This window comes from Pleurodeles waltl, chromosome 9, assembly GCF_031143425.1.
Source record: "Pleurodeles waltl isolate 20211129_DDA chromosome 9, aPleWal1.hap1.20221129, whole genome shotgun sequence".
In the NCBI taxonomy this organism is placed as follows: Eukaryota; Metazoa; Chordata; class Amphibia; order Caudata; family Salamandridae; genus Pleurodeles; species Pleurodeles waltl.
This window is the reverse complement of record NC_090448.1, coordinates 706,979,159-706,996,184: the sequence shown is the minus strand read 5'-3', so window position 1 is coordinate 706,996,184 and position 17,026 is coordinate 706,979,159. Positions and strand designations below refer to the sequence as shown.

Here is a 17,026-nt window from a genome sequence, read left to right as displayed (position 1 = left end):
TTTTTGATGAAAAAACTGTGCATGATGGTGGCGCAAGTTATAGTTATCTTAGGGCACAAGTTATAGTTACTTGAGATAACTCTAACTCTAACTGAATTTCTATGATTTTGTACGTTTAAAATGGGAGCCTAACCATAACGTCCTTATTTTCTTAGTTTTTTATATGTATATATCCACAAAGCTCTAAATCAACCTCTGAATCTTTATGTGTTTGCATACTATTTGTGGTGAAAATCAGATAAATATCTTGTCCCCGCTTCTAGTGAACCATATCACAACAAAACAAGTGTGAGCCTCTTTCATGTTGGAGAGGGTTCATCTCTTGGGCACTGTTCATCAGTAGCCATAAAATGAGATGTTTAACAAGCAAAGAATCTGAACTTTCAGCTTGGCACTTCCGCTGTTTCTGCCCCATTACACAAGCTTCCTGCCTCAAAGTTAGCAGGATGTATTTAGAGGTGGAAACAATTAATCATGCTACCTAGGCTTACCTCCGCAGTTTATTGGTCAACATTTCAAGCCAAGAGTGAATCTTTAACAGCTGGGCCAAGCTCTCTGGTTATATATATAGACAGCTGGCCACTTAAAGCAAGAAAGCAGAGTCTATGTCCTCATATTGTACGTTCAGTGAAATACCTTCTTAAAGCATTTCTTGGAAGCTTATATTGCCGAGCGTTATGGCTTTTGGTGACCTTCTGGAAAAAGTAGGAAGCATGGGTCTCTTCCAGGTCCTCTCTGTCATGTTCCTTTCCATCCCAGTTCTAATGATTGCCAGCCACAATCTAGTCCAGAACTTCAGTGCAGCTGTGCCAGAGCACCGATGTCAAATTGATGTGCAGGTCAACAGCACTGCATTGAACTTGACTGAGCCCCTGGGGGCCACTGATCTCCTCAAGATCTCCATCCCGTTGGGTGCAAATTTGAAGTATGAGAGGTGTCAGCGCTTCCGTGCAACACAGTGGCGGCTCCTGGGGACCAATGCTTCTTTGCCAGCAGCAGCACTGGGCGTCTCAACAGAACCCTGCAACGATGGATGGGTGTTTGATGACAGCGTCTTTGCTTCCACCATTGTTACTGAGGTATGGCTTGGTTGCAAACCTTTATGCAGGCAACCAAAGATACTGATACTTATGTTTGATTTTATGATGCCAGCAGTAGTGTAGGAAAGATGCCATGGACCATGGTGCAAGCAAGGAAACTAGTCATTTTGACTGATGTTGGGTAGTAAATACAGCATTGTCAGGTTTTGATTGGCACCTCAGGGCTCTGGGCCCCAGTGCCACTGCACCTGTTACACCAAAGGTAGCTAAGCCCCTTGATGTGGGGCAAGATGAGAAGTGCAGAGGTAACTAAGAATTTCACTTAAATCTCTCACTAATGGGCATATTCTCTCATCCACAGTATCAATAAACAAGTATACAGTGAGTCATACAGTTGATACTGACACACTGACAAGGTTTGAAATTGAGATCTTCCCACTCCAGTATCCAAAACAAAGCAGAGTAAACTTTTGAATCTATGTAGGTATGGTAATTTAGTGCGCTTTCCGGTCATCAGATCTCTTGATATGATCAACTCAGCTAAATATATTTGCAGTGTCCCACTTGAGGAGTCCACTACACAAATGTTGGGTTCATCTATAGAAATACATTGCAATCAAAGAGTGCACATAAAGTATAGACTTGGAGGGCAATTTGCCAGACAACACTTAAGGCCCGTTTTAGAGTTTGACAGAGAGTGTACTCCATTGCAAAGGTGATGGAGTATCCTCTCTGCCAAATTGAAGTTCCACCTTCTTCATTTAGAGTCAGGAAGGCCTTCAGTATGTCAGTGGCAGAGACAACTGTCTCCACTGCTGATATACACCTCCAAAGGCCCGAAGAGTAGATGCCTCAGAGGTTTGGCTATTTGAGCCCGATTTAAAGTGGGCATGAAATGGCCAGTTTTCAGTGTCCATCATCGCTAGATTTTACATGGCAGTAAGGGGCAGGGAAAACATTTAAACAGCCCCACATTATGGGAGACAAGCCCCATGGTGTGGGAGTCAATGTTTTTTAATTTTCAAACGTGAAATCCCATTTTCCGCTTTTGTATTTGAAAATTTAAAAAAGGTTAAAAGTTTGATGGATGATGGCATCATGTTGACGGAGCCGTCTGTCAATGTTTTAAAACATGCCAATGCAAGAGATTGTCACTAAGGGGTGGACATCTCTAGATTCGGAGGACAGGTACCCCTTCAGGGCGATGGAGTATTTCACTCTGTCGCTCTGAAGGAGTATATACCATCCTGCAAACTCTAAATCAGCCCCGTAGAAACTAGCACAGCATAATGCAGTTAGCACACTGGTAAAAAATAAGAAAAATTGGTCAAACCTGCATCATAATTTCGTGTTTTCCTTCCATATAATTCCACTGGCCCTGCATATAACTAAAGCACTTGTATATATCTTCTTTCTCTATCTGCAGCAAAAAAATGAAAATGTTGCTATTTAGCATCCTAATCTAAATCTGCCATGTTAATTCCAATAAAATACCACTTTGACCACCCCACTATCAGAGTTGCTGGCTTGTTAACAGAATTCAGGGGGCACAGCAGCATGTCACCCACATTTCTAAAGCAACACAGGGCGGACATACGTTTATTTTTTTAGTCTAATATGTTTTATGAACAACTTGTTTCAGTTGTTCGCAAAATATACATATGTCAGCAGTTACTTTTTAAAACTGAAATGTATTTTTTTATTTCACTACAAGGAGCTGACATCAGTCATTCAAAAAATGTGTGTATGTGTATGTAACTTTGCAAATAAAAAAAAATGAAAACAAATCTGAGGCTAATGACATTGTTATAGTTCGGTGGTTTAGTTTGCAGAGATCGGTACATACCTGCAGATCACAGCTCCCCACCAGAGCTTGGTGTGTTTACAGGTTGCTGCTGTGGTCTGTCCACCCTGCGCATCACTGGTCCCAGTCCCTGTGAGACAAACCAGCAGGCTAATGCACATTCTGTTGTTATTTGTGTGTAAGTTGAATATAATTCACAGCAAACGAGAATGGGTGGTGAATATCCCATCATAGTGATTTGTGTGGAAGTTGCGTGTTATATTGTACAGATCGGAGGGTTAATGTTTTTTTTCAAGATTTGCTTAACCTGCAGACTAACCAACCAGCGTAAAATAACACTGATGATCAATGTGCCTGTTGCGGACGTATGTGTGACTGGGTTCCTAGTTTCCAACGCAGTAAAATAGCTCAGGTGCACTTTCCCATCTACAAGAATAGCAGATTGATATGCCAATTTTTCCGCCACGCAGCTTGTTTTCTGTGCCTATATTAGTTTAGGCAACCCACATCTGTTTCCTGTAACTTAGACAGGGCCCAGGGTGGGGGGAAGGAGCTGGGAAGTGTTGATATAAACGCCTGAGTTTGACTAAGCTGCCCAAAATGGCCGCCAAGCTCAGTACTTCTACCATTGTCCTCAGCTCCAGACTTCTACTGGTCACAAAGAAGGCTGTGGTGGGGGTGCTAGGAAGGTACGCAAGGTCTTGACCCCAGGCCTTCCTTCTGCCATCTGCTGCAGTGAATGCACACAATGGCTGGATGAGAGAGAGACAGAAATATTTTCTCTGGCGCTGGCTGCCCTTCAACACATAAAGAATTCTAGAAGTTGCAAAGTCTAATCAGTACTCAAAAACCTTTTAAAACACAAAAAGGCGGATAGGATAACACACTGGCTTGCAAGCTCTTTCACACCCCCACCTCTCTGTTCAATATGGTAGGTGTTGTGCAAACTTGCATTTACTCAGTGATTGCACTGGTAGTTTGAATGTTCAAGTGCAGCCAGTGCAGTTTTTTAGGGTCAAACGCAAAGCGTTCCGTCCCTAATGTTATCTCTCTACGGGCTTTTAACCACTCCCATGTCAAGCCCTTCAGTTTGATTGGTTTGTGGCCTTGTCTTTTAAAATGAGCTTGATTTCATTGGTGAAAGGCATGCATATGTCATGCCTTTTCCGGTGGTTGGTCTGCCTCGTGCTCACCGGCCAACTACTGAAAACATACGAGGCTCCATGTTTTCCGTAGGGTTTCTGGACTGCTTTTTCTCTTTATTTCACAGGCAGCGTGATCTCGCTGGGAAGTAGTCGAGGGCTTTGCATGGCATCAACCATGTTACATGGCTAATTGCACTTTTGCCGGTAACATGGCTAATTGCACTTTTGCCAGTTACATAAATAATTACACTTTTACCAGTACGTTTCACTGCAAACGAACTTCTGTTTTCTTTTGTGTGTCTCCATCAAGCTTCATTGGGGTCGTGGGCTTGTTGAAACCTCTGATGTGGAAAATATGGTTTGATCCTCATTTATATTCATCACACATCTGCACCTTAAAGTGTATCTTTCTGCTGAGCATTACATCTCTGTGAATACCTCAGGTAAAACAGTGCAGATTCCTCGATCACTTTGTTATGGTCAACAACATTGTTGGTCTGTGGCATTGCACCGCCATATGTTAGCCGTACCTTGAGGGCCACCCACTTCCCCAGTCTCACTTGGCAGTACACTGCATTCTCCTTCCTTGCTTTACTACTTTCTCCTATAATACGAGAGGAACACTTAATTTCTTCTTGCGAAAGACAATATGGTTTTTGCACTACACTGTAAAAATAGTAACGCTGTGAGCACTTACTAATGACTGCACAGGAATGGATTGACTAAACCGAATAAATGTTCTACACTCTTACTTTGTGTGCAAGGCTTTGATTCACTAATGGCAAATGCAGACAGAAAAGAAAAGCTTTTAAACTAAGGTTCTCATTACACCGCAGAAAAGCAGTGGTTTAGGCGTGAATGGATTGGCTTTCTTCTGGACTAATTCTTGTTTTAGCAATGTGATGTCTTTTAATTGCAAATTAAACTCTAAAACGAAGCTTAGTCATTAAAAGTGAGCAGCCTGTACACATCTGCTGCAATGAAAACGTACCTTCAACAAATGAGAAGTAATTCGAGATGTAGAATTCTTGCATTAGGTTTGCAAAAAAAAAAGTGTGCTCCTAAATTAAAGTATTGCAAAAGGTAAACTATCATCTCTTCCAGAAATCCATTTTTGTAATTGTGAAAAAATAATGTATTTGCTTTGCTTAAAAAAAACAGATGTGAGGAGGGCTAATCCAGAGCACTGAATCTGTGGCATTCAGTTATATTCACTGTAGTTAATTGCCACAGACAAGTAAGGAAAATTGGGTTTTTCAAATTGTCTTTATTATTTCAGCCAATGATTTACAAAAGATTTTGGTTAGCAATTTAAAGGCACTAACATTTCTATCTCCGTTTGCACTGACATTAGCAGAGGGCTGAATTACTAAGTGCTGGAGCAGCATAGCAAAACAAGTAATTTTGCTGAGTTGTGTGAAAAGGTGAGAGCAAGACAACACCATATCTACGAAGACAGTAGTTCCCAACCTGTGGTCTGGGGACCCCTGGGGTCTGCGGAGGTGACTGGTCAGAAAACTAACTAATATTAACAGATTAATAGAGTGTATTTAAAAAATGTGGCTAAATGTACATTTGAAATTTGTGAAACATACTGTAAATGTCAAGGAATTTGAAGGCTAAAAATTACATTAGTATTCTCAGATTGATTCGTGGGAACAGTGCAGGTGCATGAAACAGAATATAGTATGGACGATGTGTGGCTTCAATTGAATTTAGAAAACCCCAACGTTCATATTAATGTTAATTATTGTAAATTTTTTTACTTTATTTGCAAGTTAAATCAAATGTGTTATCATTTGTGCATGAAGTTGATGGAATGCTAGTTTCTGTATTTTTTGTGTATTGTTTTGCGGTTCAAATCATTGACAATTCTTAAACCTGCATACCAGACTTCCAGTAATGACTCACTGGGGGGTCCCTGGATTAGAATGGGGGCACCTGGGTTCCAGTAATGATAAAGTGGGGGTCTACAGAAGTCAAAAGGCTGGGAACCACTGTACTAAGATATGGTGTTGTTGCTCTCTCTCCCCTAGTGGTGGTGCACTTTAGGCTACATGATACACCTGACTCCAAGAGGCATACTTTTTTGACACAACTATTGTCTTTTAGTAGGTAGGGATTTGTGTCACAAACCATGGGTGGCTGCATGCAAATGCTCATGTACCACCCACAGTGAATCCCCTTGATGCAATAACTGGCACTTTGTGGTACATTAGGGCTACTCTCTAGTGTAAAACAGGTTTGTGGTGAAAACCAAAATCAAGGTGTTAGTAAATCCGGGACCAGGTTTAGCTGAAACTCCTCCATATTTTCTATGTGAAATGACTGATGTAGAAATGATTGCATTGAATGGACTAATTGGTGAAAGAATACAAAGTAAGCCAATTGTTTTTGGAAATTGTGTTGCATAAGAAAACAATTAATATTCCCCATACACAACCCAGTCAGAAAGAGTCAGTTTCCGAAAGTGGCCCAGAAAGTTGTTTAATCTGTTGTACATAAACAAAAATGAACCTGTCTTCAGAATGGATTTCGATGCATCGCTCCTATGCTAGCTGTAGAAGTCAATTCTCTGGTTGCCAGGACCCCAGAAACCAATTTAGCACATATAAACATCAAAAATGGTCCAAAGGGGATTCAGTTACTATCATAACTTGGAAGTCAGTACATTTATAGGGTCGAGCGCACAAGCACTCCATCCCTGTTGTCATCTCTCTTTGGGCTTTTAATCACACTGATGTCACTCCTGTCACTTTCATTGGTTCGTGGGCTTGCCTTTTAAAATCCACTTGATTTCATTAGTGAAAGGCATGCATACATCATGCCTTTTCCGGTGTTTAGCCATCCTCGAGCGCACCGGCCAACTACTGCAAACATACGAGGCTCCATGTTTTCAGCCATGTTTCTACACTACTTTATCTTTTTATTTTCCATGCAGCGCGATCATGCTCTGGTTTTTAATTTCAGCGCAATCGTGGTTCGTTTTACATAGCACGGTCGCGCTTGTTTTCTTTCATTCAATTTATGTGGCACGAAAAGTCCAGTTAGGAGTTTACAACGCTAATAGCTCTAACTCGAGCAAATGTGAGACCCATTGCATTGCACATGCTTGTTTTTCTTACTTCTGTTTTCTTCCAAATGTGAAATTCTTTGTGGCGAGGCGGTGCACGGTTACGTAACAAACCCCTCCAAGGTGCAGACCACTGTCTCTGGGATTAAGTTATCAGTCCCCCTACCAAACAGATGCATGTATAAGCTATATAAAAGGGAGAAGAGGTTCACAGTGGCTAGCGGCTAGTGACTTCCCCCAAGCCCAATGCATTCTGGAGGATGTAGTACAATATAGCCCTTATCATCGTGATATTGGTATTATCTAAAATGCTGAAGTGCTGCCAGTGTTGTGTAGACCTTGACACACGTTTTAGCAACAACCCCATGATGGTGGGCGAAGGGGGCACACCTTGCTACTACAGTAGCCACAATCAAGTGCTGCAGCTCTGTGGCACAAGACCCTTCAGACAGCTAGCCATTTACCAGAACCGGGGGTGCCTGTCTCGCCTAAAGGTATAGGAAGTGCTTAATTTGAACTGCAGGTTGGATGTGGGGCCCGCTGGTACTGTTTTTAGGGACTTGCACTTATTTCTCCATCATCATATTTTGAACCAGAACAAGAAAACGTGCAGGAAAAAGGGAAAAGAAGAGGAAGAGAAAGACAGAAAAAGCAGCATGGCCACCACAGAGCTCCCTTACACTAACAAAAGACTGAGACAAAATACAAGTTTGTTCTCTATACTTCAAAGCAGCATGGCCGCCACTGAAACAATGTGACTTAAATGGCAAAGTTCTACAATACTGCCGATCAAGTTCACGCTGTAAGAAAGTACTAAGCGCCATGGCTGCCATGGAGCACCAAGGGGAGAAATAAAAGAAAAAAAGTAGTCCCCCGTGCTAAAGTTTATAGGCAATCGTGCAATTATACATGTAACGGGATCGGTGTCCAAGGAAGTGACAAAACCACCACAGGGCGAGACAAACTTAATGCATTTATTAATGACATCAAAAGAATTTTGAAAGGCAAGCCCATGAACAAATGAAAGTGATGGGCATGAGGTGGCCATGGTTATAGCCCACAGAAGATATTACAACACGTCGGAAAGCAGCGCTTGCGCGCTGCTACACTCAACCTAAAAATGGGGAAACGCAAAGGTGAGGAATCTTTTGCTAGGCCAGTCGAACAGGAAAAAAGCTTTGTTCCCATTTCAGACAAAGAAGGAAGAAATTGCTTAATTTATATTTTAGTTGGTCTTATTTGAGATACACTGACATCCATGAATTCTTCTTTGCGAAAATCATAAGCCTGCTAGATTGAGCTCGTCCACCTTGACTCATCGAAAGTGCTTGCATGGTAACTCACACTCCAAACTAGAAAGAAAGACTGGGAGTGGATATTGTGACATGACTTGTAAATTGATTAAATGATAATTTCCAGGCTAAAGTGAAAAGCTGCTTCAGTCGGAGGGAAGGTTAGGAGAGGGGTACCTGAAAGGTCAGTAACAAGAACGTTACTTTTATTTATAAATGCTGGGTGCAATGTAGTAGGGCAGATACAGTGGAAGGCTTAGAAGGGCAACAAAACGATCTGTGAGAGACTAGAATCCCTGGCTCGTATTAATGGTGTAAGTAACACGAGCACATGCAAATTCTAGCTGTTTCGATATAACAATTTAAATGCAAGTGCACAGGGGTCATCGTTTGGATGGTAGTACCTGCGAGAAAGATCTACCTAGAATGTATAAATAGTACCGCACATCATCCTAATTATAAGCTGCTAAATTGCGTCATTAAAAGAGAAGCAAATTCCACACCACATAATGGTGGAATACAAAGGTAGTAATCGTTTTCTTGAATCGGTCTGCACAAAGGACACCATTGGAAAATTGTGTTCCGATCCCAGACAAAAAAAATGTTATTCTATTGTTGAATTCATTTAATTGGTCAAAGAAATTGAAATGTGATAATACCACTATACAGTATACTAGTAAAGCATATGTATCTGTTATTCTAGCTTGAAAAAAAGCTTGAAATTGTTCGTCAGATTAATAATTCAAAACTCAAAGTTTTTTCCCGAAGAGCCCAATAAAAGTGGGCTGAACCTGCAAATGGTGTACTTTTGTTTATAGATTTTAATAGATTCCTGGTAGGTTAGAAGGGACACAAAACTAATTATTGAGGCGTAGATTTTAACTTAGAAGAAGGGCTAATTACACAAGAACCTTTCAATGGGGCTTACTAGAAATTGGGTTTCTGACTGGCAAAAGTATGCCTTGGTCCAAGCAGGAACCAAAATCTTAGTCAGGGTAAGACTGATACACACCTGAGATCATCCTCTGGCAGCTTGGCACCAAGCAGGGAGGCTTAACTTAATTATTATTAAGTATTATTAACTGCAAAGTATTTGTGCAACACAACACACAGTACCACAATGACAGCACCACAAAAAACTCCACACCACGTTAGAGAAATAGATGATATTTTTATGAAGAAAACAAAACCAAAAAAGACAAAAATCCATTGAGTAGAAATCAAGATATGAATTTATTAAAAACATTTAATGAAACTGTAGTGCTTAGAAGCATAAAGCGCCAACCGGGTCAATCTGGTCACGTGAGACTGAGACAGAGTCAGGAGTTCAGGCTGCCCCTGATGGCAGGGCCCACTGAGCAACAGTACCTTAATCCTTGTTCCAGCAGTTGAGGTGTTGCACTGGATTTTTCCACTCAACTGCAGCGAAGCGCCAGTTTCGAGTGTGATGGTTCCAAATGTGATGCGCCAGGTTAATTCAAGCAGGAGGTGCAATGCGTCGATCTTCTTCACACAGTGGCAGTGATGCGTTGGTTCCGAGGCAGTGGTTCTGGAGGCGATGCCCCAGTTCTAAGTGCGGTGCGGTGTGGTGGTCTGGTCCCCGTGTTCTGGCAGATGCCACACGTTATACCCACTTCCAAGGGCCCAGCACTGCATTGGCACCACTTTGTAGGGCAAGACTTGCAGCAAGCACAGTCCAGGTGCTGTAGGTGATGATGGGTCAACATCCTTTGGGTCGCTGAGACTTCAGGAGAACAGGAGGCAAGCCAGCAAGCCCTTGGAGTCACTCTGCATTCAAGTGGGAAGAGTCCAGCCCTTCCTCAGCAGGGCAGGGGGCAGCAGGACAGTACAGCAGAAAAGCAGTTCTTCCAGAGCAGCATTCCAGAGTGGCAGTCCCTGTAGCAACCCAGATTTTTATCTTATAAGTTTTGGTTTCTATTGTATATTTGTATGATGCATTGTTTTCATGTGTCTTGTTTGTTATGATTTTTTTTGTAGTGCCAATTCAACATAGAAAGTTCCAAGAGATTTTTCTTTTTGTCTTCTGGTGTTTGACAAGCATAACTGATTTATCTCAAAATAGTTGATGTGTTGGACAAAGTTATGAATCAATTATGTGAGTGGCAATTGGTTTGCCTCCTCAATATAAAGATTTTTTTCTAAAATATCTACAGCATTGGCATTCGTTTTTTTGTTTAATTATATTGGCCTAGCCTCACTGCTTCATAGGTCAGACCCCTTTTTGTATACACTAGGCTTAGCATGAGAGCAGCACCAGGATTGCATGAGAAGCCTGTGTGGGTGTCCCAAGGACACCAGAGGAGCAGAGGAGTGAAGTGGCAGGTGTCCGTGTCGGGAACTGTACTATTTTTTTTATTTCATGGCCCCTGCCCCATCCCCCTACCCACCCGCAATTTCCCTTGAGATTTGCAGCAGCCACCACTGACTACAACACTGTTTCACAGAAAATATTGGCGGCAGTGTCTTGCCTAAATGACATGGGCCTTGACGGGTCAGAACCCCAGTCCTCACCGAATGCCAAATCACTTGGACCACTCTGGACACCAATGGACATTATAAAAAAAAAAAAAACTGCTTGATATTATCTCTTTCACCCCGTTTCTTCCAGAAAGTGATTTCAGAACTGCTGTTTAAGGTCTTGTACTCACATTATATGGTGGTAATGCTCTACTCTATGGTCTCCAAGCCTCAACTCTGGCACCTTTTAGGGGCATACTGCATGCCACATCATGTCCCATCCAGGGCTTGAAGAAATATGATCACATTACTTCCATCCTGATGAAACTCCATTTGTTCCCCTTTCCAGCTTCCGCAATCTTCAAAACAAACTGTATCATTTACAAAACAATCACAGCCAGCACTCCTGCTTATCATGCAGACCAGCTCACTATCACTGGTAGTTCTCGGCACATCCGCAGCCCGAACACTAAATTACTGTAGACTGAGAAGTGTGAAAAAGAAAAAAGAAGACAACAGACATTTTTCCATCTATGCAAGCAGAATCTGGAACAGCATCGCAGTATCGGTCAGGACTGCCCCAACCCTGCTCCAATTTAGGAAAGAGTTTTATACCCACCTCTTTCAAGGACACTACATCACAATGCATCAACTGTCCAATGCTCAGAATCCTCTCCTATTATTTGTTGTCTTTAAGCATGCCTTTAACCTTGTACTGCACTTGGCTGCCTTTTCATTATGTTTGCGCTATAGAACTACCAAATACATACATACATACTGAAATAAAAGCCTATAGGGCATAATGTTAAATTAAATGAAAATTTTAACTTAAAAAAAAATATAAATAGATTGAATTTAATGGCAAATAATAAATATTAGTTTATTATAAAATATATGAATTATCTTTTTTTAAATGTAAGCATTTACATAGCTTTAATTTTTCAAAAACGTAGTGAAATTAATTGTAATCAATTCAATTTATAACGTTCTTGTTTCAACTACTCAATAAACAAATATATGTTTTGTACTTTAGGTTGGATTTTTTAAAATTTAAATTTCGGGCTTAGCATTGGGGCCGTTGCTTTAGGACCACTGTTTCTGTAAACAATTTCTCAGCATGCATAATCAGTTTATGTAATCCGTGTACCTTTCTTTTGTGGAAGACTTTGTCCTTGGTGGATTGCTGAAATGCATGGCCTCCTCAATATCTATCCCCCCCAACCAGATAACCTCAGGCACTGACCATGCTGGCTATAATGTGCTAAAACCTTTAAGTACAGACATGTGCAAATTCTCACTTATGCATGTCGGTGTTTGCATCTGTTAGCATATCAAAGCCAGACCTATTGGCTTTGCAAAATGCCGGTTTGACTTTGGGCCACCGGTGTGTGGTGTAACCGAGCTTCATCAACAGTCCAAAATTGTGCCCGCCTGGGCACTCATCTTTATCTCTCTGAGCCTCAGTTACCTGTTCTGCACACAATTGGGAATGCTTAGTAAAAGGCTACTAATCCATTAAGTAGTATTTATTTATAGCAGCTAGATCTACGTAAGCTGAATGTGTCGTTGCCACTAAGTATTGTGTGTGTTTTATTTCATTTCTTTGTACAGTGGGATTTGGTGTGCGACCTGCGCCCCCTTAAGGAGATGGCCCAGTCTCTATTCATGGCCGGAGTACTGGTGGGAGCAGTCGTGTTTGGCGGACTCTCTGACAGGTGGGTGCTTCCTAGGAGACACTGCAGACGCTGCTTTCCACCCTTGCATTTTGGGCTGCGGATGTGATTGTCATATTTCTTAATAAACACAGCGGTGCAACTAACTAAAGAAACTGATGCAAGGAGTAGGGTATTGTTAGTGGAGTACCTGAGAATTTTGGACATCAGAGGTCGGGGAAGTCCTGGGGAGGCAGTGGAGGGAATGAAGACAATTTGAAAAGAAAACAATATTCTTGAAACCCTTGAAACCTGTCCAAGCCTTCACCTTGAGAAAAATTGTCATTACATAAATCGACGAGTTGACGACAAGCCATAGACAGTGTGTCACTTGCAGGTTAAAGGTTCCAATCCGACTGCGGTAGCTCAGGATGTTGATTGCCTGTAGTAGTCATCTGTGTGTTACCTGCGTGCAACCGTGTCCGGTGCTAGTAGGAGCACTTGTCAGATAGTGCAAACGGTGGCCAGTGCGTGTGTCCTCAAGGGTACTTGTATTATATGCTATTTTTTTTAAATAACTTGAATGTAACTCGAAGGAACAGCAGCAAATGTACAGAAGCATTTTACAGACCACAGGAGCATCTTAAATGGGAGGTGCTCTACATAGTACCGTTTTGTGAGTGAGCGGTCCTGTTGAATATGATGAAAAGTTGCGGGATATGAACACGATATTGCATTACTAGACAGCATCATGTGCAATTTCTTTTTATTTCACATCAAATGTTTTAGATTACAATATATACAGTTTGAGGTCCAGGGAGAAACATCGATTTAGATACGTTGATTTCGGTCACCTTGGAGAATTTGGTGTTATGGATTTAAGAGCAAACAAACATTTGCAATGCAATGGGTCTCCCGTTTACTCGAGTTAGAGCTATTAGCATTGTGAATTCCTAACTGGACTTTTCTTGCCATTTAAATTTAAAATGAAAAGTAAGACAGTTGGCATAAGTGAGCCGATTCAAGGCTGCCATGACCATGAGTGCAAAGGGGAGACACAAAAAGAAAAAGTGCGTATCAGCAATCATGCAATTATCCGTGTAACAAAGGCAGTCTGCGAGATAGTAATAGAACCGCCCCAAGGAGGGACAAATGGATTTACCAGTGATTACAAAGGATTTTTTAAGGGAAAGCCCACGAACAAGTGACAGTCATGGGCGTGCTGTGGGCATGGTTAAAAGCCCACAACACTTACAACAGGTCAAACTGCTTACGCACCCGATGTAAAACCTTATAAACACACTAGCCAAATAATATTCTATGAGTTGAAACTGTCTTGCTAAAGAGGGATAGCTTGGTAGTTTGAGGAAATGCATGTATGATGAGTTCTAAGCACTGTACCTGTCCTCAACTCCAAAGCACAGAAGAACTGCTGACCAGGGGATCCTCGGTTTTTCTCTTCCTCTCCTTTTATCATCTCAGAAAAAATACGTAAAGCATGTGTGTCTGCAAGCCTCTATCCATGCACCTTATCATACAATAAATCATTAATACAACTTTTTCAGTACAGTATTGCCAAGAAGCCAAGTTTCTTAAGACCTCCTCTTGCAGAACCAACACATCTCAATGTATTCAAAACGCTTCCTTTATTTCTAGTACTTATTAGTGTTTGGGGAAGGTTGGGGTAAACAAAAACTTAAAAGGTTCAGAGGTACACAATATTGTACTTCATGTCTTATGTGTGCAATCTGACATAGACATTACTAGCACACCTGCTGGTCCCCAGGACCCTATTTTTAACTTGAGAATACATTTAATCAGGTGGTGGCACGTCCTACCCCAGAATTAAAATACGCTCTTGCATGCTTAAACACCAACACCTTAATCAGTCATGTTGATATTGACTCATTAATCTAAAACCACACCTTTAAGATCATACATGTGCTCTATTTGCTGTCATATCACAAATTCAATTATTTAATATTGACCTGCCCTTATAGTGACTGCACAATATTGACTAACAACAAATTGTCATGGTATGTAAGTGTGGTAATAAGAATAGTAAATCTCTACTTTTCTGTATATAGTTACCTCAACAGTATAGTAGTAGGTGATGTAAGGGAGTCGATATATGTACAAATCAAGACTATTGACCTTGAGATTGCAACCCTATGAGTTGCATTCCTGACTGTATATCATAATATGGTGCCTTTGAAATCAGCTGCAAAGATACCATAATCGCGATATCACCTACTGAAATATCCTCAATGTAGTTATCTAAAATGAATTATAGATTTCATCTTCTAAATATCACATCTAATTACCTTGAAGATATAGTGGTAGTCATTTTAGCAAAGTGCCCCTTTTTGACATGGTCACTCTCACTTTTTGCCTGGTATTCAATGCAATTTTGACTAGAAAGAGGCCTGGGTTCCAGCTAACAAAGTCCCTAGTGCCAGATCTCTTCCCCAAAACTGTGCAATTGTTCCCTAATTGACAATCACTTTGTTCCCCCTATAAGACCCTAGTAAATGGTACTCCTGATACCTGGGGCTTGGGTACCAAAGAGGGTCCCCAAGGGCTGCAGCACGTATTGTGCCACCCTCAGGGACCCCTCACCTAGCACACACAGACTGCCATTGCAGGCTGCATGCATTGGTGCAGCTAAAAGTGAAAACACAACATAGTACACACCCTGTGTGCCATGTCCCCTAACACTGCATGCAACATATGTAAGGCACCCCTACAGAAGGCCTTCCAACCCAAAGGCAGGGTGAATTATATTACATGGGAGGACATATCTGCATAAGCAGATATGCCCCTGCTATGTCTTTGTCGATTCCTAGACACAGAGAGTGAACAGGGAAGCCATTTTAAGTATATGTGCTGGACACTGGTTACTACCAGTTTCCCAGCTACATGATGGCTTCACTGAAAGTAGGGATGTTTGGCATCAAACATCTCATATTAATAAACCCTCTCTGATGCCAGTGATAAATTTATTAATATATGCACCCGGGGGAACCTTGGAAGTGCCCCCTGAAAACCTACCATCTACCTGTGTGCGGACTGACCAGTTTCAGCCAGCCTGCCACCACCAGACACGAGCCTGACCACTCAAGAGTGAGAGCCTTTGCTCTGGAGGTGGTCATAAACCAAGCCTCCACTCGGAGAGGTGTTGTCACACCCCATCCAACAGGATGACCTGCGTGTAGGAAGCTGGCTCTGTATATACTATACCAAAAAGAGGTATAGTGTTCACAAAGTCCAGTGGGTCCCCAAAGGCTTAATATAGGCTAAAGTAGATAATACAAATGCTCTCTTTTGTGGTACTGTGGTCAAGCAGTTAGGCTTATTAGAGGGTAGTGCACAGCATTTGATGTACACACACAGTCAAGAAAAGAGGCACACACTCAACACCTAACTCCAGGCCAATGATTTTATATAGCAAAAATAAATGTAATTACTTTATTTCTAGAACCAAAAGGATCTTTGTTGCAGGTAAGTACTGTTGTAAGTTTCTATCAAGCTTATATATCAAATGCATTGGGTTTTGCAGATAAAACAGTTTACAAGCAAGTAACACTTTTCGATTTCAAAAGTAGACAGTGCAATTTCTCATAGGAACCAATCCAGAGGAAAAGTGTTAGAGTGCAAACACAGCGTCGGGTGCCCAATGCTTTTCAATCAGGGAACCCTGGGGGTCACAAAGATCCTGGGTCCAGAGGGTCGGTTGTGGGAAACCAAAGGCTGGACAAGTAGGAGAGGCACTTGCTGGACGTTGCTGGTCTGTTGTTAAGATTTCCCAAGGCTAGGGAGCTGAGGGTGCAGGGGTACCTTTGGGCATCCGGACACTTTGTCAAATCCGGTTACGGTCATGGGGTCCTCCGATTTAGACTGCAGGCGTCGTCATGTTGGCCAGGAGGGGTCAAATCAGGGTGGACTCTAGGTCGGAATCACCTGGCGACCTTCTTTGCACCAGTGGGCCACCTGGACTCGAGCCATGGGCGTCGGGTCCAGAGTGGGCAGGGCTCGCGGATCCAGGGTGGTTCTGGAGTCCTTGTTGGATGTTTCTTGTAGACAGGGCTGCTGTCCTCAGGAGATCTTGGCCCTCTGGTGGGCAGGCAGTCCTCTGGGGGTTTGTAGAGGTAGCTGGTCCTGCAGGATGTGTCACCTTTTTGTAGCAGTGGCCTTAAAGCTGCAGACAGGCCGATAGGGCTGGGGACAAGTCAGTTGTCATCTGGAGTCTTCACTGCTGGGGTCAGTTCTTCAGTCCTCTTCTTCTTCTTTTTGAGGTCTCCAGGAATCTGAAAAGAAAGGTTCTGGGGTGCCCCTAAATACTGGATTTAGGGGCGTTACAGGGGTCACGGGGCAGTAGCCAATGACTACTGTCCCTGAGGGTGGCTACACCCTTCCTGTGCCCACTCCCTGTGGGGAGGGTGGCACATTCCTATCCTTATTGGCCACTCTCCTCCAAAGCTGGATTGACGATTCTGCAAGGGGGGGGGTCACTGCAGCTCTGGACACCTTAGGGGTGGTCCC

At 42.3% G+C, this 17,026-nt stretch overlaps 1 protein-coding gene across 3 annotated transcripts in view; it reads left to right on the top strand.

The window, feature by feature from the left end:
- The first annotated feature begins 677 nt into the window (after positions 1 to 677).
- LOC138258704 (solute carrier family 22 member 6-like) overlaps positions 678 to 17,026 on the top strand; it is a 70,998-nt gene continuing 54,649 nt past the window's right edge. For all 3 annotated transcript variants that reach the window (XM_069205994.1, XM_069205995.1, XM_069205996.1), the window contains exons 1-2: positions 678 to 1,079; positions 12,444 to 12,547. In XM_069205994.1, the coding sequence (XP_069062095.1) occupies positions 678 to 1,079; positions 12,444 to 12,547 (506 nt within the window). The remainder of the gene's footprint in view (positions 1,080 to 12,443; positions 12,548 to 17,026) is intronic.